This window comes from Hirundo rustica, chromosome 13 (assembly GCF_015227805.2).
Source record: "Hirundo rustica isolate bHirRus1 chromosome 13, bHirRus1.pri.v3, whole genome shotgun sequence".
NCBI lineage: Eukaryota > Metazoa > Chordata > Aves > Passeriformes > Hirundinidae > Hirundo > Hirundo rustica.
In genome coordinates, this window is record NC_053462.1 from 11,980,712 (window position 1) to 12,007,956 (window position 27,245).

Here is a 27,245-nt window from a genome sequence, read left to right on the forward strand (position 1 = left end):
AAAGGGAAGATACCTCATGACAGCACACCTCAGCAGCTGGAATGTTATCCAGATGTTTTCCACCTCTGATTAACAGTCACTTTCTGTTGCTTGGTCACAAGCAAGAAAACTTCTGGCCTGGAGATGTATGTGTAGAACACTCATTTTTGTGAGGCTCTTGGCTCAGTTAGCAATGAAGATATAAACCCCCACAATTATGCCAGAGCTCAGAGATTAGAATAGGATTGGAGTTGAACTGACAAAATACTTGGATTTGATACTTGTAAATGATCCTTGACAGTGGTCACAGTTTGTGTATGTTTCTGGCTTCTTTCTGGAGGAAAAATCACCCAGAAAACGGGAAATTACAAACCATGTGTGTCTTTCCCCAGAGACATACTTGGACAGGCAGGAATAGATGAGATTTTGCAAAACACCAAGATCATAGATTTGAAACTCTGGAAAATTTAAATGTATTTTTAGCCATAGGCTTAAATTTTAGATTTTCCTCCAAATCTTTTAAATTTTTAATAGATTCAAATGCCAAGGGACTGAGATACAAACTTGCTGACAAAGTCAAATGACAAATTAGACACAAACTGGTGTAAAAGTGAGGAATCACTCAAACAATCTACTGAAGCAAGTAACAGATTTTATTATCCCTTTTGAAGCAAGTAACAGATTTTTCTATTAAAGCTTTTCCAGAAGACACTCTGGTCAGTTTTTATGCTCCGTGACAAAAATCTGTGTCCTGCAAGAAACAGTAGGTCAGATAAAGTGGCCAAAAGCCTTCTGCAAGCCTTAAGGTGTGAGAACACATAATACAGGGAATAACTTTTGTCCTAGCAGTAACATGGAAAAAAGGCAGTCCTCCATGCCACTAGAGAGCCATGGATTTTCCGTATTATTTTAGCGAACAGAAAATTCCTAAAAATTACCTCTGGAATGCAAAGACATTCTTTGTTCACAAGCATAAAATGCAAACTTTTCCAAGAGAACTACAGGAGGCAATTTAATCGTGGGGAAGTCTATGGGGAAGTTTCTAAATATCACCCCACGGACAATAAACACCCATTAAATCCCGTTGTTAACGTGAAAGCTCATTACACTGTTCCATTTGTTTTTATTACCACCGACTTGGTGTGTGTGTCAATAAACAGCACATTAGGTTCTCCTCTGTTCCTTATAAAGAATGTTTTCTTGATTCAGCCCTATATGTACAAATGAGCCAAGCCAAACAGCACGCTCCCTCGTTATTTGTTTTGTAGGCACTTCTCTAACTTAGTGCTCCTTTGCCCCTCTCTATCTTTCATCTCTAATACTCATTAAGCTGCAGTACAATATAAACACCACATTGCGTTAACAGCACTGAACTTTGGGAACAACCTCCCCAAATCCATTTCCTATAAAATCCAAATAGTTGCGTGTATCTTTACTGAACTCTGTGCAAGTTATGCTGCACTTAATTAAGATCGAAACGCAAAGCCAGGGTAGCATCTTCTGTTGTTGTTGGCTGCTACTGCATAAATAATTTAAATGGTGCTTGAAACCTGAAAGAAACTGTGCAGCAATTCATGGAGCAGCTGACCAGGGAGAGCTCAGCGCTGCTGCTGTGGCTGCTTCAGACCCTGCCATCTCACCAGCCCTTCTCACAGCCAACACAGGCAGGTCCCTTCAGTCACCCAACTGCTGCACAGCACAAATGAAACACAACAAGGGATGATCATCAGTTTAGGCAAAACTCAAAGTTGCCTTCTAGCTTTGAATCCAAAAATTGTCCTTGGTTTCACTTTCATTTTCAGGGGTTCAAGGAGTAAATGAACAATTTCTTGGCACTGCAGGATACCCAACACAGCAAGTGAGGCACTGCCTGGGTCAACACTGGATTCTGTCTGTACTGACCCATGGGTTCAGTATGAAATTGGGAAAGCACTTGGCTTGGACAAGGAATGGTTCAGCAAATCTGAAGGCTTGGACAGTTACTTCAAATTTACTTTAGTAAATATGCATGGAGGAAAAAGGAAGATAGAGCGAAGCTCTTCTGACATTTGAGAGGATGTTAAACTCTCTCTATGAAAACTGAAGTCACTGGTTCCCTTTCCAGGCATCAAAGTAAACAAAAAATGATCTGAACTTTAAAATTAACAAGCTCTTTGGTGGGAGAGAAACAACAGTACTGCACCCCTACCAAGCTATTTTTATATAATACAGGCACATGTGCTTCCCGTGTCTGGTTTGGACAAAAGCAGAGCAGCAAATCCTTGGGGCTGTGGTTGTAAAATCCTCTTCAGAAATTGTCAGCATCTCCCTCTTTTAGCCTAGAGCTTCAACTCAGCCCTGCAAAAGGGTCTGTCTAACACCAGTATCAGACAGACCACAGATGACACGGGGAACACAAGAAAGTCTTTACCATCACTACCACCAACTGGAATTTCATCAGGAGAGCTGATCTCTTTAGTGTTTTGGCCCAGGAGACTCAAGAGCAGAAAGCATCTCTCCCACAGGCTGATTCATGCAGCAGGCTGCTTCCAGCAGTGACCTGTGCCAGCTCTCTCCAACACAAAAAGTCTCGAGACTCAGTACAACCACAGGACTCATAAATTCACACAGTGCAGCACAGGATTTGCGGCTTCCAAAAGTGAAACATCAGATATTCCACACAAGACAGAAAAATACATCTCTTCTTTGTTTTGATGTATATACATATAAATATATATACATATGAGACCTTTATATAACCTGCCATCACAACATTATTTTATTCAAACACTGCTCTATCTGTGTAATAAATAAACACTGATAACAATTTTTTTTTTCTCTTTGGATATCAAACAGTCCCAACTACACAGGAAGACGTGGTCAAACAGAGGACTCTTCAGCCCAACGCAGCACAAATGTGAAATGTTAAATGCTTCATTTCTCCAGGAAGTTTCTCTTGGATGACTACACCCAAGTGAAACTGAGAGAAGTTTTCTTTTTTTTTTTTTTTCCCTAAGAACTAAACGAACATTTGAACCTAATGTTTCCTTATCCTTCTGTACCTAAAGCAAGTTTGCACATTTGACTGTCTGAAGCTCCAAAGGAGAATCTTAATTTAAAAAAAAAAAAAAAAAAAAAAAAAAAGAAAGAAAGAAATGGAACAACCAAACCAAGCCAATGAGTAACAGTAAAAATCAATGAATCCCTCCACAACTGGAATCATCACTGCCCTCTACAGTCCTTTGGGAAAATGCTGTTCACTGAACAACTGAGCTATTCCATTAACGGATGCAAGCAGATGTGTATGTACTGTGGCTTGAAACTATCCTCAGTTAAAAACTGATTTAAACCCAGACTTTTTGGCTACATTGCCTTTACAATTTCATTGCTGAATTTTTAACTACTTCAAGCCTGTTTTTATGGGGCTGCCTAGGTTACCACAGTGATAGGCAGATCAAATCTGCCTCTGTGCCTTCAGCTGGGCAGAGCAAGGCATCCCTGCCTGGTCTCCATGGGAAGCACCTTGCAGGAGCCAGAGCACCTTCCAGGAACACATAAGGATGGCCACATACACCAGGGCTGGTGCCAAACCACCAGTCCCAGCAGAAGCTTAATGAGAAGTTGGAAATCACCAGCTACGCCATGACGTACAACTCTTCAAGGCAGCTAGGAAATCAGGAATCAAAACATGACCCCAAGTGTGGGGGAAAAAAAGAAAAAAAAAAAAAAAAAAAGCCATAAACAGGCAGGAAGTGCAGTACTTTAGTACTTTACAGTAAGTCCTCTTTGGAAATCTGAGAACTGGGAGAGAATAAGGGGAAAAACAAAACTGGTCTGAATAATGCATTCTTTCTACTATTCAAAAGCAGGAGTATAATGGGCTGTATCTTGCCCATTTCAGAACATTTTCAACATGACAGGAAAGAGGGAACATCCTCTGTCAAAGTAGCAGCAGGCAACTTCCATATTAGGTCAGCATTTCTGGGTTGCTATTCAAACCTAGCAAGAGAGATGGAAGCAAAGCCAGGAGCTGGCACAGTCCAGTTCATCACAGCGGTGCCAAGCTGAACTGTACAGTGCAGGCTCAGAAAAAAAACATTCCCAGAGTCAACACAACATAAGCTCCAGGTCCACTTTTTCATCCCTGGCCTCTCGGGAACAAATCACAATTAAGCCAGCCTGGGACAAACCTCAGAAGATGTTTTTTACTTTGCAGCCTGTTTTTGTATACACAAATTATTTGGAGAAGTATTGTGGAACAGCAGAAATGTGGAAATAGCTATTTTGATGCACAGTGCAGACAAGCTGTCTGACTTCAAGACACATTTGCCTGTTTTCAATGAGCTTTACTATTCAGTTTAAGCCCAACTTTTTGGGTAAGCAGAAAAAAAAAAAAAAGAGGAAAACAATTGTGACGCTGGGTTTCATGTAAGTGAATGTACAGGCCCTTCCAGGTATGTGCCATGTCCAAAGAAACAAGACAAGGAACACCCAGAGGCACTTCCAAGCTCCAATGCCAAAGCCCCAGGGGCTTGGTTTTGCAGTGGAGCTCTCAGCAGGCACCTCCAGCAGCAGACTGCTCGTTCAGCATTTCCGACACATGGTCTAACAGGCTGAGATCTCAAACCCAGTAATTTCCTCTCAGCTAAACACTTGGCAAAAAATCTCTGGTCAGACCAGAAGCAGATTTAGTTTTAAGAACAGATTAAGTTTATACTGAAAGAAGAAACATTTATTATCTCACTATATAAAGGAATCAAGGCCAGATTAGGTTCTGCAGTTACTGGCTGAGGCTCCAAAAGCATCTCTGCTCAGTCCACAGAGAACAACCTCCATCATACTCTGAGTGTGACCTCCTCCTAAGAGGCCAAATGAAAGATTTTATTAATTCCAAGGCAGGATGATTTCCTTTCCCTCTTAAGATAAGGAGTTGGATCACCCCCTTACTTGGGGATATTCTATCAAATCCAAGCTATCAGGAACCCTTCCCAATCAAACCCACTAGGAAATAATTCTGCCAGCTTCATTAGGTCACAAGAGTAGACACAGCTCAAGCAGAAGAGCCCAGAACTACAGAATGGTATGATCACAATGAACATGGACACGGAATTTTCTTTTGGCTCAGGAGTCAGGCTAACCTTCCTCCAGTATCAGGACAGCTGTTGTGCTGCTGGAAGCTCTGCACTAGTTCAAGGCAGCCTGGACCGAGATCAATGGCCTTGTCTAATGACATAACAGATAAGTGACGTTTCCCCCCAGCGCAGCCAGGCCCTGGAAGCATCACAGGAAAATGACACGGAGAAACAGCTACACTGGGAGATCTCCTGATGCAGCAAAATCCTGTTACAGCCTACACTGTTACAGAGAAACAAAAGGTAGCTCTTAAAAAACTGGGATGTGCTTTACAGCAAAAAAGAATGGTTACAATTCCTTCAAAACCACTCAGGAAGGCACATACTTGACGTTAGTGTTGGTGCAGATGATGTATTCGATCTCATCAGAATAAGGATTCTGAAATGTGAAGCTGCTGGTTCTGATCAGCATCCACTCCCGGTTTTTGGTGCGAAAACGATACATCACAGACAGGACTTGACCTTTCAGTTTCACCACCTGCAAAGCCATTTGGAAAGGTTAATAACAGGAGATTGCTATCTGCTGTGCACATGAATAGTCAACAGCAGCAACTGGTGCATTTTAAACCTGAATTCCAGAAAGCTACGGGCACAGCAGAGGAATTTTTAATTTGGAGAGAATACGCAGAATCCTATCCATGTTTACAGTTATCTCCTCCAGAATGAAATCCTCATACTTTGTCATGTAAAATGCCAACTTCCAGCCTGCTTATAGAAAAAATACAGATTCAGGACAATCATCAGGTTATGCTGTTATCCCAATACAGAAACTTTAAGAATGTTTTAATGTGAAATACTTACAGAGAGATTGACAGAAATCAAACTGAGGATCTTTTAAATGTTTATATGTAAACCATAAACCAATCACTGCAGCTAAACAAAAGCCTAAAAGAAAAGCCATTTTGAGGTTGACTGCTTTTCTGCTTGGATACCCAGCTATGCAACTAATATACATGATAAACCAGCATCAAAATTTAGGACAATACTTAAATACTCAGGTGTTTATTTTTTGTTTTTAGAAGCCACCAGAGGTTGGTTCCCCCTCACACCAAAGGAGGAAGACTCTCTAGGACGGCAAATTGCTAACAACAAACACTTGCTTCTGGCTTTCAGAAGAAAAAAGAGTGAGCCATGTTTGAAAGGAGAGAATGCCACTGCCCATTTCAATAGTATAAACTCCTTGCTTGCACAAGTTATTTGTTTCGTAACTAATAATTCAGATGTCTGGGTTTGGTAGCTGAAGTTTTGTTCAAGTCAACAGTTGGGCACCAAGTGAGGATGAAGAAGCAGGCAACTAAAGTACACTCAACGCAATCTTCTCACACTGCCCTGCAACTGCATTTCACGTGTTATCCAACAATCTGGGGTTAACCCAGAAAAAAACTTTCATGGTTTTAAGTCATTCAGCTGGCACTTACCTGGCCTATCTCTGTTTATATTTTACAGCTTTTCCACCACACTATCTCAGGGCTGCCTCAAGGAAGGAAAGGGAAGGTCTACTGCAAATAAATGCCACATCTTGTGGATTCTTAATCATTAACATCTGGAATTTACTTTTTATTAGCTATTTACAGCCTATATTCTCTAAAAGTAGAAGTTCCACTATTTACCCTCTGTCTTTATTGACAAGCAATTAGATTAAGAAAAATGTTCCAATCCTGTTTTTTCAGAGGTTTGCACTTCAAATTAACCAAGTGGATATAGGACTAAATGGAAAGAATGCAAATAGAAGACACAACAAGCTTTACTAAAGCCCAGGGAAGTTCAAAATCTTACTGAAGTAAATGACTTTTGGTCAGTTTTGTTGGGGTTTTTTTAAATGCTTTTACAGGGTTTTTCTGAGCTCACTGAGCAACATTCTTTTATCAGCAATTTTCTACCACCACACCCAGGGCAGAAACCAGAGAGCTGGTGGAGAGTGTGCAATCTGAATAGCATCCTACTGGGTATCCAATAGCCGTATGCTGGACCCTTTGAAATGAACCTGGATTTGTTGGTCTTAGCCTTGAGACTATCTTATTCTAGCCTGATTTTTCCCACCCTGATGAATGAATTTATCTTCCCAAGGAAATAAAGCTCTGAGATAGATACTGGCAACTGACCAAAAATTGCAAAACCCACCCTCCCTCCCTCTTCTGTTATGCACCAGCCTGGCTCTGATACTGTCAGCAAATCAGAAGTGTCAAGTTTTCAGGTTTTAGGAAAAAAAGAAAAAGGAGTTTATTTGAAATCACAGTTACCTTTTTAATTAAGAGATTTCTAAGTCTGAACTAACAATAATAAAACAAACTGCAGTGATCTATTACCCTGAAACCCTGATTAAGCAAACAGTAATTCTTTAATAATATATAAAGCAGAGAGATTGCTGGTGGGAAAATCCTGAACTGTCTTAAGACAGAGCACACAAACAAACCAGCACAAAAAAATTCAAAGCTAATGATTAAACTCTACTTTCTTATATTCTTTGGAAATAAAAACCACCTGGTGCAACGCTTAACTGTTTACTTCAGTCTTTTACTGCATGATGGGAATAACAGCCCCAACCACACTGCTACTGTACTGAACAAAAATACTCCCAAGAAGGCATTGCCTGCTAAGGAAACAACACAGTATTTTCATAGATTGGACATAGATTGAGCGAGCAGGAACATTCACTTCTAATTGCATTTTCCCCTGCTGTTTTTCTGTATGACCTTAAGCAAATCATGCAGGTCCCTGATCCAGCAAATCACTTATGCACATGCTGACAGTGGAGTCCCCAGCAGCTGAGTTCAGGGACACACTGGCAGCCTCCCACAGCCTGATGTCCCTCCAGTGAACACAGGGAGGACCAAGTCATTAACTGCAATATTTGCCAGTCAGCCCTGCTGAGAGCCAGGCAATCCCTGGATGGATTCACTGCACAAGCATCCTTGACGGGCCATTATCCAGCAGCTCTCTGTCACTGTCTCTTGGACAGATGAGTGGAATCAATCATTTGGGCACCACTGAAAAACAGCATATGTGTTCTCACCACCCCTGCGCCGCTGACAGCATCAGGCACCAGCGCAGGGAGCTGAAGCAGCCCCACGCTGGAAGTCTCATGCAAGAGGAATTAGTGCCTCAGTTTCCCAGCAAGTCCATCCGTGCCAGCACCACAGCAGCAGGAAGGTGGGGACAAGGGCAGGCAGGAGAGAAGAGGGGAAGCAGGAACTGACTCCTGGTAACAGAGCTCTATCAGGAGGATTCAGCTGCAGCATCACATCCCCGTCCAAGGTGGGGCAGAGGAGATGTTCTGGGTGTGGTGACCTGTTTAAAGCACTGAACTCTCACCGCCTGTGAACCAACATCTCCAATTTAAAAAGGTTGCTGTCTGCACTCAGTCTGTGCAAGGGGACTGAAGTGGAGGCACAGTTAGCCACGGGGCTGGTAGTTTCTCTTGAAGGGAGGGGATGGTGAGAAACAGCTTAGGAGGACTGATATCTTACACTATCTCCAATGCTTCTGCAGAGACCATAACCTCAGTTTCACAATCTGTTCTAGGGACACACCATTTAGCTGTTGCTCCCCAAAGGCTCTGTCTGTGCGTGCCATGCCTGAACAAACAGTTTGCCATACAAATTATTTAGAATCACTTCATATCCACATTTCACAGCTGAAAATACATCTCAGCATCCAACTCAAGATGGATCAACACAACTTGGTTGGCCATTGGCTGCTGTTAGAAAATCTGGAACGACTTAGATCAATTGAGCCTCAGCAATTTGTCAAACATCCAGTGCTGGGTGTTTGGTAGAGCAGGAAAGGCACTGAAAAGCCCAGCAATAAGGAGGCAGCTCAGGGAAAGCCCTGCTAATGCAAGTCCCAAACCAAGCTGAAACAGCAAGCTCTGCAATGGAATAAATGTCACTGATTCAGCTGATGTAAATGGTAAAAATGCATCCAAATGCATCCAAAACAGTATCTCTTCCTTTATCTTGTATTTCTTTTGTTACTTCCATACTTATCCATTTCAATTTCTAATAGAGAAAAAGGGCCAAATTACATGTTGATGTAAAGTGGTGTAACTCCATTAAAGTACATGAAAAAGCAAATCATCTAGGCTAGCACAGAACTCAGTTACAAACAATCCAGTGTCACAGAAGGGTGTAACTACTTGCAAATCAACAACCCATCTTGGAAGGTAAATCAGTTTGGTTACCACCTAACATAGTGGGGTCACTACAGGCATCTCCAAAACAGTTCACCCTGTGCAACAACAACAACAAAAAATACAACTAGAAGATTTATTTCTGAAAATACTGTCAACCCATACTGCAGTTTAAGTCACCATTTATTATGCAGTTTAAACCACTGATAATTGACCAACAAATTGTTTTGCATCTTGCTACTCCTTCTCCTGCATAACAGAACAAAATACCTTGAACTATAAAATAAAAAGTACTTCTGTGGTCAAAATAGTAACAAAATGATAAAGTGTGGAACAAAAAAAGCAGGACACGGCACCTGTTGGAAACTCTCTCGCAAATGGCTTTGATCTTCAGGATGGCAGAATTCTAAAATATCTTTCCCCAGAAGATCCTAGAATAAAACATAAAGCTATGTAAAAAACCCAAACCACAACACAAATCTACGTGCAGACCTGCAAGTAATTCTTGCAAACACAAGATCTATCACACTTAATGGGAATACTCAGTTAATCAGGGATGAACCACACAAACAAGGTTTGTAGGCATCATGTCCCATTCTTTTACAAAAAAGTTTAAGTGGTTTTCTAACACCTGTGAAATGGTGTCTTGAAAAGGTTAGTGTCATTTTATGGCACTAATTTTTGTAAAAATACAATAAAGCAATTAAAAAATTATTAATAAGAAAATGAACAAGGAACTACTTTTGCCTCTAAATTGCAACTGTTGAAGTTATCTGAGGGAGAGTTGTGGTTCATTTACTATTCTACTCAGCTCTGTACTAGCCTCCTGTTAAGAAGAGCAGATGAAAGCCTAAAGGAAAATAGATGCTGCAAATTATGTTTGCTTACTGTTCAAGAGATTGGCAGAATCAAAAGTCTATGAGACTAAAACTCTCCAAGCACTGTTAACTTTCTATCACAGAAATGTCTTTGCTGGAAAGCTGTGCACGGTTCAGAGCACTCTGCTGTTAGAATTTGAATCAGATCTAAAGGTATAAAAAGATAAGTCACACAGAGGCACGGACAGCAAAGAAAAACGAGCAGCATTTAGTGCACAACATATGAATTATCAGCTACAAATACTTCATGTTTGCAAATGGGATTTTCTGCATTAGCTCAACCCATTCTCCACATTCCCAGTGGCCACGGACCTGGGGCTGGTAGCCAATGACACTGATGCACCTTGGGTCCACAAAGGTGATGACTCCATCGGAGTTGTGCCTGGACAGGAACTCCGTGGGGACCGACATGCCATTCATGTCCATGCACACGGGAGAGCTGGTCACCTAGGGACAAGCAAGTCCACACCACAGTCACCTCGGGCCAAATCTGACCCCACAGCTAAAGAACACAATCTGCTGGCAGACTGCTAACAGCTGAAGGAAGTAAAATAAAACCACAGCACAGATACATGACAGAACAGCCTTTAGCCCAGTTTGCAGGGCAAATATCTCACCCCATGACATCTATAGAGGCTTAACAGCACAGCAGAGAAATAAACACACCAGAAGTTCCCAAGAAGGTGGGATACAGTGAGGATGTAAGTCCAGCTGGATTCATCTCACTATGCAGCACATCAGGCATCACAGTTCCTATCTCTAGCAATGAAGAATGAATGACTTGCAGAGGACAATGCAGTCCATTCATTTTAGGATAGGAAACAAACCCATTGTCTGTAGACCTAACCAACAGGACTGCTCAGACTAAACACTCACGTTTCAGGTGACATGAACGTCACCTGAATCACCTGCAGGACCTGAACAAAGTCCTCCAGAGGCTGAAGTAGGGGATATTAGACCAGCAAGTGGCTGTTCATAATGAAAAACACAGTTCTCTAAATACTTCTCAAATCTCACCCTATGTGTTTTCAGCTCTCTGCCTGAAATCTGTGCTATCAGGCCACTTCATATCCATTCTTTCCCACTGGAGGTACAAAGGAGACCATTGATTTTCTTACAACTTCCAGAGCTATCTCTGCTAACAATGCAAAATGAGCGAAATCTCATTTTTTTGCTACCTTGGAGCTGATTAGCCAGTTAACCATGTGCAAGATTTCAACTTGCTGTTACAGAGCAAGAGTTTTGAATTTGTGCACCCTGACCCCTTTCTGATTTAACCCACCACAGAGCTTCCTCTTGCCCTCCCTCACATACCACAATGGCTCTTCTAATATAACAGATACTTTGACATTACTTGGAAATAGTTTCTCGTTGGAAGCTGTAACACACGAACCCCCATAACTTCCTTCTTTCCATTAGTGGAATATATTCCTCTTGATTACGAAGGCATGATTAACTGGAAACCCATTCTGCAGTACTTCTGTAGCTCTGCCATGCCATGGAGAGCCACTCTGCAGTGCTAACACTTGCTGTTCACCTCGGGTAAGATGGGTTTGGCACCTGGGAAAGGGTCATTCCACCTTGTCAGGAGGAGTGATCCCCTCCGAGCAGATGGCAGCGAGTGCAGGGGATCATGCAAGAGGCTCAAATATGTTCACCCATGGCAGAATTCCCAGACCAGGAAGATAAAAACTGTACTCCCTGCTGTGGTGAAGGAGATTCACCATGACTGCTTTAGCTCAGAGCTCTGAACTCAGCTCAGCAATGCACAAAGGAGGAAATGCACTACAACAATTGCAACCGCCTGCACAAAAAGGAAGAAAAATTTTATTCTCCCAGTTCCTCCAGCTCACATCTCATCTGAATGCATAACATAATACATGCTGAGAATAAAGCTATGATTTCTGAAGTGCCTCTTGACGGCTTTATCTTTAACATTTTCAGAATAACTCCTGCAATCAGAGTTTTTCAAGTAGTTGATTAGTCAGAGAGTGAATGACTGGAAAAATGGCAGGGAATGTATCACTGGCTTTGGGGGTCACTTTAACCCGCCACCTGCAGCACCTGTACTGCCACGTTTCTCATCACCTCCAACACCCCAGTCCTACGCACCCTAAAGAATGGCAGGTCTGTGCACATTCATCTTCAGGAGCATCTCTGCTGTTGTTACTGGATTAAATACACGTATGCACCAAAATTACACTTTCATTTTGCTCTGCTGAGAAGTTCTAGACAAGTCATTGACTGCACAGACATCAAGGCACTTTTTAAACTGGAGGCATGTTAAAAGTTACAGTCTAGTAGCAAAACAGTGTGCAAATCTTTTGCAACCACACCAGAACAATGATCACGCTTTCAGAAACAGCTTGTACATGGAAAGACTGGCATTACCTGAAGCCTTCCTATTGCCACGAGGCAGTATTTACTACCTTGTCCCACATCAGCATCTTCTTCTGGTATAGTCATTCCTGGAGTAAATGATAACAAATACTGTTATAATTAGGAAATTGGGATAAACAGATGCTGCTGTCCTAGCTCTGTACTTTTCTAGATGCTCTAAATCATACAGAATAACCACATTTTGTTCTCTAAGATTCAGTCATTATTTTTGGGTTCAGATCAGATGATCCTTCTCAGTTGTGCTCATTCCTACATACCTCACATGTATACAAAGTACCCATAGCAGCAATTTTGGCTGCTGAAGACAAAGCAGATACTAAAATTCCATTATACACCAAGATGGACAGTAACATTTCCATGAGTTCAGCTCCACCTGTATATTATGAAACCATGGGGTCACTTAATATGGTCAGTGAATGTTCAGTTTTCTTTGTGAATAATATTTTATAATGAGCCTTAAAAACAAGGCACAGCCTAAATTAATCACTAATTCTGTGCTCATATTTAACAGCTGGTTTTACTTTTTTCTATAATGGACTAAACCTGCGTCGCTACGTTGAAAGACTGAAAAAAATGCGGATGCTTTGCTAACACTGCTTGTTCCAGTTGTGTAACAGGAGTAACTACTATAAACACAGCAATAGTTTCAAAACATACATGTGTACTATTTTCCATCGCAGTGTTTCACAAATAGGAACATTCAGATTAGCGTTGTTTATTTGCTTGCTGGCTAAGCCTTGAGTTAAGGCTATTTCCCAACTCCAGTACTGAGATATCAAGTTCCTATAAAACACTTGAAAAAACGTCTTCCAGGAGTGACACCACTGACCTAATTTAAGTGATCTGTAAACTCTTTCACAAGGATTTTTAAGGAATTCAGTCATAACAGGCAGTGAATCACTTAAAAGGCCCTTAAAAGCATTAATGAAATCAATTGCAAAGCAGCTACCATTTCTGAAACAACAGCTACTTTAGTTTTTAAATTTATAATCCCCAATGTAAATCAATCTTTGGACAGTCCAGAGGATGACAGCACACCACGTTCATAAATGACACCTCTGAAAAACAACTAAAAATGCTGCTGAATGAACTGCAGTCATCTCTAAGGATGTTTTTTTTGTATCAAAACAGCTGAATCTTATCTGTCAATCCATTCCAAACAGCACTTTACAGGTATTTTTTGGTCCTCACTGAACTATACAACAAAGTAAAATACACCAAGTATGAAAGAATGCCCCTCCCGCCACGTTTTTGTATAATATATTGGCACTTGTCCTACAATAATTTCACAATCTGGGGTGCACAATATTCTTTGCAGCCCCCTACTGAAAACTAGAATTTTATCAAGGGGTCTCAAGAGCTTTACAAAGGAGGAACATTATTGTCTCATCTAATAAGTGCTGTTTCAAGCACATAATTCTAAGCATTCTAGTTGGATAACCTTAACCAAAAGGTCCCTTTCAAATGGAGTTTTCCATTTGAGAAGGACACATTGAAAGTATATTCCCTTGACTTCAAAAGCTTTTCCAATCATTTCCTTAGTGGCACAGATTATTGCAAAAGACAGCAAAGATACAGCTGGACAGCTTCCACTTTGCATAACCTTTTTTTTCTCTGTAGCTTTCAACAATGCTTTCCTTTTTAGGAACTTGGTCCATGCTTGCTACTGCTCAAACAAAATCAAAGTAACATAAACAACCTCCAAAATTAAACCTAGCTAAGAAACATTATTTCTGACGTCACTCTGTTGACAAAGGGAGGCTGTTGTTCTAATTTTCCTCTATTTTTTTTTTTCCCCTTTTGCCCAAGATGGATTACATTGGGTCTGTATAGCACAATGGAAAATGTCTTAGTTGGGTTATGCCACAAGACACTCTGTGAATAAAAACCAACCTGCCTGGAATTAATCAATACATGACCCAGTGGATTGCTAACCCTTTCCCAAAGTGCCTAGGAAAAAAAAAAAAAATTGACAAAAAGATTGTCAGCTTCTCTGCAATGTAGGTGCTATTACTGGCAGCATTCCATAAAGAGAAATTATTTTCCTTATTCTTCAGCTGATTTTGCCAAAGATTCAACTCTGGGTATCTTTATATGTGAGGGTGCATCTGTAGATGAGATTTACTTCTGCTTTAGCACATTTCCTGTTGGACGCACTCCAGTATGGACAGGTAAATAAAGATGTGCACTGCACTTTCTACAGGTTTTTCCAGCTCTTAACACAATGTAATATTGCTCCTTAACGTCACCGTGCACCATCATTATCTCTAAAAAAAGTTATAAGAGCTTGGCAGAAAGCAGCCACGAAATCTTTAGGGGGCATCAACAAAATAAACATACTTTAGACATTCACATTCTTTATGTGTAACCCTGGGAGAAGGTTTATTTCTCAACACCAAATATACACCCCTCTCAAATAATAAATACAGTGCTGTGCTTGCCTGAGTTCATATCAACAACTGGCAGAGCTAAGCTGCAACTGAGCATCACAAATAGAACGCTGTGCCGTCAGAGGTTATATTCAATTTCCAAGTGTCTTTCATACCAGCAAACAGCTTCCCACAGGGCAACAGCATGTTGGTGTGGACATAAGGAACTTTTAATTTTCCCAAGGAGCTCCCAGGTGGCTCTAACAAGAGAAAAGCTTAATTTTCTGCTTTCTTTCTCTACCCTTCTGCCCCACATTTTCTGCAAGACACAGAACAGCGTTAGTGGATTTATGGTTTTATTTCACTAAGTTAAAAATAAATTATTTATAATTCTTTAGAAAGATGGGATTTAAGTGTCCAGTGGTCACTAGAATCCTCTTATGCCTGCCACTATTAGAATCATTTCTGATAGTTACTTGCCAGGGAAGGAGCTACACTCCGTGACTTTATCTCTCATACAAAACAATGGAAAAAGGCTTTCACAAAGAAGGCTGTGGAGAGCATACTAAGGATAAAAATCTCGTGAAGAATCCCAATAAAACTAATTTAACCATTCTTTAAAAAAAATAAATAAAGCCTTGAAAATGACAGCACTGCAAGGAATATTCAAGCAACTATTTTGTTTTGTATTGGAAGAGGGAGTACTTTGCACAAACGTCCAGATTCTGGCCAAAACTTTAAAATAACCTAACAGCTTTGGCATGCTGTGGTTTAGATGTTACCGTAAGTCTGACTTGGAAGACTAAAATGTTTCTTTTTTAACTAAGGAGAAGAAAAAGATTTCAACATTATCTGATTTTAACATCATTCTGTGACTCCTTATTTGAAGTTTTCAAAATTGTATCTATCTCTTTTCTTTACTATGTGCTTTTCTGCAGATCCTGGCTTTGATTTACAGAAAACTACCAACATCCTGACAGACTTTATCTTCTCTCTCCACCAAATCTTATGGCATGAAAAAAAGGCAAAACAAACCTATTAGGAAAATATCATATGCACCACAGAAGACTCATTTCCTTCCAGGAATGAGATATTCAGAGGGGGAAAAAAAATAGAAGAAAAGCAAATCTTGCTTAAGTTGAAAATGGGAAAAAAACACCCAGGAGAAGGTCAGCACTTCTCAGTTTTATGACTGGCTATGAACCTGAAGCACTGTCTAGGCTGAGGATCACAAGTTCCATCTATGCTGCTTTGCTGAGAACAGAGGGACAAAGGCTGGGATTGCTGCTCAGCCAGTTTCAAATAAGGGGTCCTTTAACCTCATTCAAAAGAACCCAACACCACGCTCTCATTATTTAACCAAACATACAACATGACTGCCTGGAACATCCATCTGAAATATCTGACTCCTTTTTCCTTTGTCTTCCACACCAAGTTTACATCCTGATTACCTGATTACCCATGGGGACAGAAATGTGCAGGTATCACATGCCTGGTTTTGCACCTGATCTTAATTTTACCTTTTTAGGCACAGTGGAGGAAAATGAACAGACCATTAACACACAGCCTGAACAGAGGGTGAGGCATGATGCTTCCTCTGTTTTCTCTCCCCTTTCTCAGTGAAGAAGGGGTTGAAGACAGTCTGCCACTACATGAGCCTTGCTGCCCCACACAAGTGAGAAAAACCACAAAGGAAGGCTGGATGTGCCAAGGTGTTTTCATGCTGAACACAGACCTCAGCCGTAACACAACAAACCCAGTCCTTAAAATATGCCACCAGCTGTCTGTAGCTTTTTCATTTTCATCTGTTTGAAGTACTCATATCACTTCAGATTTGCACAGACTCCTCCTTGCAGCAGCCCTGTCAAATAGTCTTATCACACCAAAAATTACCACAAAGCAGTTCTTTTCTCGATATTTCTGTATCAACACTGATTATTTTATTCAGTGTGAGACTGAAAAACTGAACAGTGGCCACAGACAATACAATTTAACCCAGAAAGAGAACATACCAAGTGCTAAACAAATGAGACTAAGTACAGACTATGGGCATTTGATAACATTGGTTCTTTTGCTTATGAAAGCACACTTCGTATTGAACATTAGGTGTATAGTGCAAATGTCACACGGCATGCTTCCAAAGAAAAGGATCCGGAGTTTATACCAGTGTCCACTTGGCAAATGAAAAATAAATGAAGATTATCTTTTTGACTGCTGAAATTTTAAACAGCTGTGATTTAGCACAAGCTCATTTATTCCCAAGAATCCAGAGACCATGCAGAGCTTGCTGATTTGAACAAAGTAATGTTATTACAGAGTAGAGAAGCCTTGGCAAATTCTATTACTGCTGTAGTTATCTCATTTGCTTTGCAGATTATGGTTGGATTACCACTGGAAATGAGAACAGATACAGTGAAGTTGTCACTTATTTACTCAAATATATAGGGGGATTCAGCCCATGGATGTTCCCATTCAACTTTGAAAGGCAATGGATACATGACGATCACCAACACAAAGCAGGGAAGACTGGGAGGGCAAAGAAACACTCATGAAAAGGGCCCCGATTCAGTTCTGTGTGCCCTGAAAAAGGCACTCAGACGTGACTAATAGAAGTAACAATTTGGATGGTAACATAGAAGACCAATGAAATTCCACACAAGGCTGTCAAAATCAAAAACATCCCTTAGGATTTGCTATAGTTTGGAGGCACTAACATTGTGGAGGAGCTGGGATATCATAAGGGAGAACCATGTGATTTTGAGGAGTGGAGTAATAGAAATGGGATGAAATCCAACATTACTAAATGCATAAGCATGCACTTGGGGAACAGTAACAGTCATAAGCTAAAGCAACAGAAATAGGATGGAACTTGATATTACTAATTGAAACATCACACAATTCAAAGCAAGACTTTCAGTTGACAAGTGAGAAAAAGGCAACGTGGAAGACATAAATTTACATCAGATGTCTTAGGATGCCTGCAGGATCCTAAGAGAAGGATGCTGTATCCTACGCTGCCAGGCAAGACAGGTAATATTGTTTGTTTTATCCATCACTGCAATCTAATCTGAAATAAGAATGCATCGTGCCAGTGACCTACATTTTGAGAAGTGAAGTGAAAATATGGACAACAGCAGAGAAAAGTCACAAGGGTAAAGGGAATACATTCTGAGAATGGAAAGTAGAAGTGGGGTGGATTGTCTTTGCAAAGTGCAGCCTGACAGGCTGATATAACCTCCTTCTGAAAACACACCAGAACACTGGAGAGACACAGAGGCACAAGGCAGGAAAACTCCCATTTCACCTTCAGCGAAATAAAAACTACCCATAAAGTAATGAGGACTGAAAACTAAAGAGGCTGTTGGGCATGGGAAAGCAGCAAGTCTTTGGAAGAGTTGAGATGGGGAGAAGACCTCACTAATGCCACCTGGGATTTGCTATGTGATTGATACTTGGCCACTGGGCACTCAAAGACCCACAAGACACTTTTAATCCCATGCTGCTGTCCTGAAGAACAGGTGGCTGAAGGACACACACTGCCAACATCAGGACCCAGTGCTGACATGAGTTCATGCATCTGTAGCTCTGCATCAGCAACATACACCCCTGCAGAGTCAGATCACTTTAAACATCCTATAACATGTAGCAAGGCTCTCATTCAAGCAAAACAAAATCTTATTTGACATACACCTTCTTGAGGAGACATCCCATATATCAAGGTTGAATTCAATTACATTTACAATTACTAACAGAAAAGTTACTAACAGAAAATTACTTCTTTTTGTAGAAGAAAACAAAACAGAAAAAAAAAATCCATTTGCAGAGTGTTTTAAAAACACTGTGCTCTCACACAAAGATAGATTGAGACAGAAGCAAAATTGAAGCATCTTGACTCCTATTAAATCCTATTAGTAACAAGAGGGGCAGTTTTCCTCTGCTTCTGAAACCGCATTTCAGCAGGAAACCAACAAGAAGTTCACATCTGCATGCTGGTGTCTGCACTCATTTGGTACAAATCACATTTTAGGACTCATAATCCCCGGATCAATGTGATTTATGGCCGTGGCATACAACCACAACAGGGCAGGACAGCTCCTGGTTTGATTCATGCCAGCAGGCGCTGTCACATTGCAAACAAACTCATCAACTCCTGCAAACGCCAAGGTCAAGTAACCCTGCTCATAATGAGGTCTGGATGAGCTCCACTGACTCCTCTTGGAATTTTTCAAAGGTGAATATTCCCATATGTAATACTGAGTTCCAGCAGGTAAATGTTTTTCTCCGTAGATCAAAGTGGTATGCCAAGACTTGATTCCCAGAAAAACAGCCTCAAAACAGAATTTATCACAAATACTGAACATTCTCAAGTAACACCATTGCTGAGAACATCCATGTGTCTTGAGCGAAATTACATGTTTTAGGTGCTTGAAATTAAGTACCTAAGTATAACCCATTACTTTGTGTTTTCTAGAGGTACACAATCCTCTGCATCCACCTTCTGAAAATGAGACCATTTTTATGTTGGTTTATCAACGCAAGTTGAAAACTTGTGGCCCCAGTTTCTGGAACCCTGCATCACTGGCAATTCCTACAGGTCCTTTATGACAATGAAATGGAGAAGGGTGTCACAGAAAACTGGGGATGCCCCCAGTGAGTAACAACAGCTGATTTCTTCTTATCAAAAGCTTCTCAAGGAGAGTTTTAATCAGTTACCTCATTAAAATTCTCCCTGATTTTCTAGCAGTAAGGAAACCTGAGCCATGTTTTCAGCTGTCCTAAGGACAGCTTGGTGTACATCACCTTCCACAAGGGATACAAACCTGCTGGTGGCCAAGCCTTGATATAGCCAGTGCAGTGAACAACAGCATATTGTGCTTCACCCTCTTTCACTGGGCCCAGGCCATTCCTGAATGAACAAGAAACACAAAAACATCACATTGATCGACATGCAGAATAGCTTTATCCTTTCAAACTATGACTACTAATGATTTACCAGTCTTTGTAAGTTATGCTGGAAACACCCAAGAATCAGCCTAGGGTTCTGCACACGGCCAGCTCGGTTGCTACTCAAGCTGTACCTGTTTTCTGTAATATTTCTCTGAGAAAGATATTGAAGATTGATTCAGAGATGGAGCTGGTGTAAAACAAAGAATCTGAGTGACACATGCAGAGAGATTTTGCTTGCAAAGGATCCAGAGTGTGCAGGACCAGGTAACACTCCTGAAGCAGGCATTAACCCAGCGGCAAATGAGGGGGCTTAGGGCAACTACAGCTGCTTTGTGGTAAATTAAGTAATGGTACCTGTATCTTTTTCTCATGGTGGTTATTCTGTTCAGGGGTAAATGATCCAGAGGAGCATTTCCACACCTAAAAGTAAATTAATATTTTAAAGGGCTCAAAAATGAATATAAATACACATGATGAAACTGCATTTTGAGATCTCTACTACCATATATAAATAGATAAGAATGGATACTTATTTTTGGCAAAAAGTTGCATTTTTGTATTTGCTCAGAATGTGCTGCTTTCACAGGCTGAGCTTTTTAGATGTGCAAAAAAAAAAATCTTCTTTATTTTAGAAAAATAAAAGAGACTAGAAAAATATACCCTTCCACACTCCCCCAGTATAAAGACTATTTGAAATTGATACCACAAGGGTCGCTAAAGAATAGAAACACCTCAAAATGCCATAAAACAGGGGTGAAAACTAGAAAAAATATGTTAGGCCCCCAAATATCCAGACAAATCAATCTCAGTGTTCCTGTAGCTTCCCTGAACAGAAAAATTCCACTGCCATACACCAGCTACAGTGTCTGTAGACATTAAGATAATGTTTGCAAGATCAAACTATTTACACTGTCAACTAACTTTGTTTAACACTTGTTCATGTGTTATTTTGTGATATTTATAAGTATGCCTAACTGTAAAATTTCAACAATCCATCAGAAACTGAGTAAACAGTTTGAAGGATGAAAGCAGTTCATTTTTAATGGAAAAATAATAACAACAATGAAAAGAAGCAACCACAAGGAAAGTTCACATTATCTGAGGCTCATCCTTCCCAGAAGATTTTCTTTCTATTCCTTTAACTTTTTTTTTTTTTAATCAGTCACTGCCAAGGAGAAGAAATGAACAACTAAAATAAGATTTAGAAATACAAAAACAGTGAGGTTAGAGGCATGTGCAAAATCACTCTCATGCACTGGAGTCTGCAGAATCAGGGTGCCAGGAAATAACTGCAATCTGAACTATTTTGAAAGCTGGGGAACAACTGCAAACAGGACACTCGGCCTGGTTTTCTTTGCTCAAACAAGTCCTCCTAACATGATGTGCATCTTGGAAGGAAGAAAAAGCAGTGTTCTCAGTGCTGCTCTGCTGGGCTGTATTTCTTCCCTCCCAGTTAAGGGGGGAAAAGGTTCTGTAGCTCTGAAGTCTGACTTCGCAGGTATAAAGCCTATAAACACCTTACAAAGGCACTCAAGAGCCACACATTCAGCACCCTCATAGGACTGGGAAAAAATCCACCACATTACCAAAGTACAGGTATCTGTACTTTATTATGTCAAATAATGTACTTTGCGTCTTTCATTCTGTAATGAATTTTACAGGGCTGTTACCAGCATTTATACTGGACATAACCTACGGATGCAATTATGTACTTTCCCTTCCTAACCACAGACAAAAACTTATTGCAATAGCAACAGGCATTTTAGCCTGTTAGCACTAAAACAAGAGAAGAGCTCACAAGCCCAAAAAAGCACTGGGAGGACAAAGCCCTTTAAAGAAGCCCAAACAATGCAAGAAGTTGGAAAATTGCAATTCAAAAACCGTCTAACAATTACTCATTTATCTAGCATCAGCCAGCTGACATCTGGTTAATTCATACCAGGCTTAGGTTAATTCCTACATAGCTGGCAGGTTTGCAACTGAATTGCTGTTTATTTTCAAGATTCTTTTAATATTCTTGGTTTGCTGAAAAAATACACAGAGCTGGGTGTTCATTACACTTGCGAAAGCTTTGTTCCCAAAGTATCGATTTGAGTAACCCTACTAGAAAAAGACAATGGCTAAAATTCCAGGGGTGAAGCTGTCATGAAGTTCTCTAGAAAAAGGAACCTACACTCCACACTGATGAGAATAACTACAGAAATCAGGTGCTGTTTTGTCACTAACTGTTAAGGAAGACTAGTTTCAGTTCCACTCCAGTTCCTAAAGCGAGGATTCTAGAAATACTTCACGGGAGTGTGTCAATGCAGCATTAGTTTGTAATCAAGGCCAAATTAGTGCAACAAAACGTCTGAAGTCTGAGCTGAGACAGGACTGGAACCAGCATGGGAATACAGGGTAAATGCATACCTCATCCTGCAAATGAAAGAGCGCCTGGATCCCATGCACATTCTCATCGAGGACTGCTGGCCTTCCTTCTTTACTGTCCCCGTCTTCAAGTCCAGGATTCGTCCTAGAAATGCCAGGGAGAGCAACTGGTGTTCAGTACACAAATTTAATCCCATTTACTAGCAATTAAGACAAGAAATTCATGAGCTGAATGCCATTAGCCCAGTTAGGGGAAAAACACCAACAACAACAACAAAAATCTTGATGCTGGTCTCACAGGGGAGGATCAGTTATGTGCTGGTTGAACTAAGGATTTCAGCAAAGCTGACTCTGAGTCTCAGGGTGATGGTTCTTTTCTTGGCTGGCCAAAGACCAGCTTCCAGGGCAGAGTCAGATGCCTGGAGGCAAACAAGGCAATGACAGCAGGCACAGCTTTTGACTTGATCTGCCTGCTCCACTCTTTACCAGAACTGTGGATAAAGCAACATTTATCAGTCCCCTGACAGCTGCTCCTCTTTCCCTGTGCTTGTGTCTATCCAAAACACTCTCACCACAGCACCACCTCAGTCAGAGCTGTCAGGATGGGGAGATGCACAAAAGACCAAGCTTTACTCTTTGATGATGAGATACAGGATTTATCACAACAGCCCTTGTGCTGGGGCCCTTTTAAAGTTGCTAAAAGACTGACATGTCAAGAGCATTTCTAAAGTGTATTTTCAGACAGATCAGCGAGATGATCTGATTCACCACACAGCAAAACAAGCCTGTGCAAAGTCCAGACCCTGCTCCCTACAACCCTCAAAAATCAAAGCTTGGAAAAGGGAGACAGTCACTAAATCAGCTCAAGAGAGGACAGGACAGAGGGAATGCATGCAAAGGTAGGAAGAGGCTAACAGATAAATTTTTTCATTTAAAACAGAAGACTGATTACTACAGACAGGTTCAGATCAGGGATTTCAGGACACTGGGTAGCACCCAGAATCTTTCTGCTTACCACCAAAAAAACTAACAGAATGGATTTTCACATCTACAGCTCAAGTGCTAGGAGATGACTACAAAACCTAGCACAGACTAGAAATGAATCACTGGACCAGATCCACAGTGCTTAAGGGCTGGATGCAGCCACAAAAGTGACAGTGGGCCAGAGAAATGCAGTGAAACAGCTGCCAGGCAATTAAATGACAGCCACCAGCACCGACAGCACATGGCCATGAGCAAATCCCATGTGTGAGGTGGGTATCTTTCAGTAACTAAAACTATACAAGCCTAAGTCTTCACTGTGGTGTAAGCAGCCAGGTTTACAGCAACATAAGGCACCCATTCTGTCCGTACTGCATTGAAGAAAACATGCAGAATACATTCAAAGTCTCCCTCGCCAGACTGACCTAAAAGTCCCTGTCCAAAAATTAAGTTCTGAAATAAACCTACTGCCAAAGACTAAGTTCAGAATTACTCTGCCTCTAAATATTTACTCCCATCCATGAATGGGAAAGAAATCATTATATTATAGTTTTAAGATAAGAAACTAGCCAGCAGCATTTTAGTTTTAAGGAATACTCCAGATAACTCCTCCTGGAGGAAAGCCACCCCTGCCAAGAGAAGGTCAGACTTCATGTGGTGTTATCTCCGAGGTGTATCTCAGATGGTTTAGAAGTCAGCAAGTCTGGGGAACAACTCCTAAAGGTGCTTCAATTTAAAACACTGGGCTATATGTTAATCCTGGTCTATGATTCAGGTGTGAGCTGGGAAGAAATCACACCGCATTTCCCAGCTCAGCTGTGCTGACCCCGGGATGTAGGATGGATCTGAAGCTCTACCACACTTAACTGCACTGGACAATCTGTTGCATTTTCTACAGCCAAAGCCACAGTCTATTTCCCCATCCCCACAAATAACCAGACAATTTAGAGAAATAAAATACCATCAGGCAGGAGGCAAACTCATTCACAAATGAAGGCATTGTACAATAAAGCACATAAAGACAGGATATATGTGCAGGATCCAATGGCAGGCCAGTCAAATCAATCCACTAAAAGCAATTTTCTCTTAGGGCAAAATAACTTTGTCATACACACAAACGAAAGGAAAGTTGTTTTCTGTGCACTTTCTTTTTTCATTCCAATACAAATTCTTGAAGATACACCAATATTCATCAAAAAGAACTGACAGTGAATGTAACTCCAACAGCTAATAGAAATTTCTCTGTTTTCATCATCCAAGAGCATCTATTTAAAAAAAAAAAAACAAAACCAAAGGTATTTCACAATTACGTGGCCACTAAGTCTAAAACTGCTGACACATGTTCCTTTGGCATGTCTGGAACCCCCAACAACAAAAGTCAAGAGTTCTTAAATTTAGCTTTTTGTTTGGCAGTGTCTTTGAAATATGTACCAGATAACAAATAAGAGTTCTAAATTTTGCCCTGACTTACAAAATCCCTGCAGGGGGTATGTGAGTCAGAGAAATGTTTGCTGTACTGATACTATGACAAAGCTCTCTCAGCAGCTTGTTTCAACAGTCCAGTATGCAGATGTCAACCTTACAGAGCTCCACCAATATACTACAGATTCTGAAATAGAACAAGCAGTTTGTGTCTCATCTGTTATTAGAGTCTTATGATCAAATTATATTAAAAAGAGGAAGAATTATACATCAATCATAGCCAAACACAGATATACAGAATTATGATTAATTATAGATTAATAGACTAAATCAAGCAAACTGGCATAAATTGCCCCTTAGTCACACTGGCAGCTCAGTTCAAGGAGGTGGCATGTCCTGATGATAGCTCTGTAGGATTCATTAAGTATTTCTGTCTCTGTCTGTTCCAGCATCCTTGGTCATAAATGCTCGTTTAGATTTCTCCATGGGACAAATACAAAGCACACCTGATGTTAAACTTGGAAATTATATTCTTATTAATAAGAAATATTCCAGGATGCTCTGACAACTTCTGTTAACTAAACAGTGCATGTGTGCATTTTTTTAAAATTTCTCCTAGTTTCTTCAGAAGAGCCATTTAACAGCACAGTGCCACCAGCAGCTGGATCCCTTATGAGCTTCCCCATAAACTGTTAATTGCATGTGGCTCATTTTCCTGCTAAACTCTTCCCCTCTCCGGCTCCAGACACAACCCTGGGATGCAGCAAGTGCAGGAGCACTGCTGTGACTGACACCGCTGTCTTATTGCCCTTTACAGCAGCTGCACAACCCAGAGGAAACGAGAGTTTGCTCTGCTGAGAAGGAGAAAGCAAACAAATGAGCACAATGCTGATTAAAATGGGCACATAAATCTCTCTGGCTGGTCTGGGGATAATTGATAATTTGTTGAAATCTCCCCACTATGGTCCCCATCCAGAAGGCAGTATTGCTTCAACCTGTAATAAACCAGTTGTTCTCTGAGCAGGAAACCACTGTGTGCTCCAGGACCCTGATGTCAGCTGCTGTGACAGAAAAGGGCTGGCACACAGAGGTGGGGACAATGGGCAAGTTCATTATCTGGGTAGAATTAGAAAAGCCACATAAAGCTCTTACCAGTAAAGAGATAACAGATTCAAGTACTGAGGACGCATACAGGGTGTTTTCAAAGATGCTCTAAAAACATTTTCATGAAGATCAAGGGGGCAAATGTTCACGTTGGCACTGATGTGCCCCTTGCATGTGCAAACAGCGACTGGATTATGCACAAACCTTCCCCTTTGGATCTCCAGTTGCTACTGAGAATGTTCAAACTTGTGTTCTGTGGTTGCAATGTTTTGAGATGAACCTAAGCCAAGGATTGGCCTGGCCCTACTGAAGTTCATGGGGTTTCAAATCTGGGAATTTGGCTCAAATCCACTTTCACACAATAGCACCAGACTGTCAGAAAATTTTCCTCCATGTTTACGCACTGCATGCTAAGGCTTATAGCCTGGTAATAAAACACAGTCTGTTCTTTTTACTTTTTCAGGGTTATTTTGGGCGATTTTTTGTGGGTTCTCTTTGGTGGTGGTTTATTATTTTTTTTGGTTTTGTTTGGTTTGGTTTTTTGCTCAAAACTCCATAAACATCAACACCTAATTCTACCACAAATGCTTTCTCTGCTGGATTCCCAGCTCCTGAAAATGCTGCAGTGTGTAACTAGAAAGAAGGATTGTTACATAAGGGAATTCTTCTTAAATTTCAGTGCAAGTTGAAATGGTTTGATCTAAAACAACCATACAGTGCCCACATCCAGTCTGCAGCATGGAAAAAACCCAGCTCATAGATCTCAGAAGAAATTTGGTTTGGCCTCATGCACACAAAAATACTGTTGGCAAAGTACATGATACAATTTTCCATTTCCCTCCAACTCATCAGTAGACGGACTCCTGTCTTGCACAGAATCACGGACCTGATAGGGAAACAGCCTGAATTAATATATGGACTCTCAATTTAACCTCAATACCTACAGCAACCCAGCAAGTTTCACCTTTTAGATGATAATGTCTTGTCTTACAAAGACAAAGCTAGATATTTCATAATTATTCTCAGCCACCGATTGTCCACATATTTCTTTCCAGGCAAAATAAAATAAAGGATAAACTAAGTTTGGTTTGGACAAGATAACAAAAGATGACTTTGTGCTCATCGAAAATACTCCACAGGCTGCTCAAGGAAGACAAACAGAACACAGGAATACTGCACGCAAAAATCCTTATGAAAACTAAAACCATCTTTATCTTACTATAAAACCGGAAAAAGCAAGACCAGGATGGAGGAAAACAAGAGGAAATAATTAAAAATATAAACAAAGTGATGATCAAGGTACTGTTGCTGCTGAACACGGTTCCAAATGTAAGCTCACCCTCAAACTGAAGGGTCAGAGAACAAAAGATTTCTGTAGTGATGCTCTGTATTAGAACATTAAGTCTTTAGAAATTAGCAGAAAAGATCAGTTTAAAAAATCTTTGAGTGTTCTACAGTTTGTAGAGAATCAAGATCCAGGTCACTGTTTGGGATAAACAGTCAAGTAGGAGAAAACAAGGTGAAACTTTTTGAAACTGCCATATATCATTTACACACA

The 27,245-nt window shown here is 40.7% G+C and overlaps 1 protein-coding gene across 6 annotated transcripts in view; it reads right to left on the minus strand.

Moving 5' to 3' along the window:
* Positions 1-27,245, minus strand: part of ARNT2 (aryl hydrocarbon receptor nuclear translocator 2) — a 96,222-nt gene that overhangs the window by 18,516 nt on the left and 50,461 nt on the right. For all 6 annotated transcript variants that reach the window (XR_009208280.1, XR_009208282.1, XR_009208281.1 and 3 more), the window contains 7 exons: positions 22,223-22,325; positions 20,168-20,233; positions 19,687-19,772; positions 12,489-12,565; positions 10,410-10,544; positions 9,576-9,650; positions 5,417-5,568 (listed from right to left, as the gene is read on the minus strand). Coding sequence is in view for 3 of the 6 variants with exons in the window: in XM_040077157.2 (XP_039933091.1) it covers positions 5,417-5,568; positions 9,576-9,650; positions 10,410-10,544; positions 12,489-12,565; positions 19,687-19,772; positions 20,168-20,233; positions 22,223-22,325 (694 nt within the window). In the remaining 3 variants the exon portion in view is untranslated. The remainder of the gene's footprint in view (positions 1-5,416; positions 5,569-9,575; positions 9,651-10,409; positions 10,545-12,488; positions 12,566-19,686; positions 19,773-20,167; positions 20,234-22,222; positions 22,326-27,245) is intronic.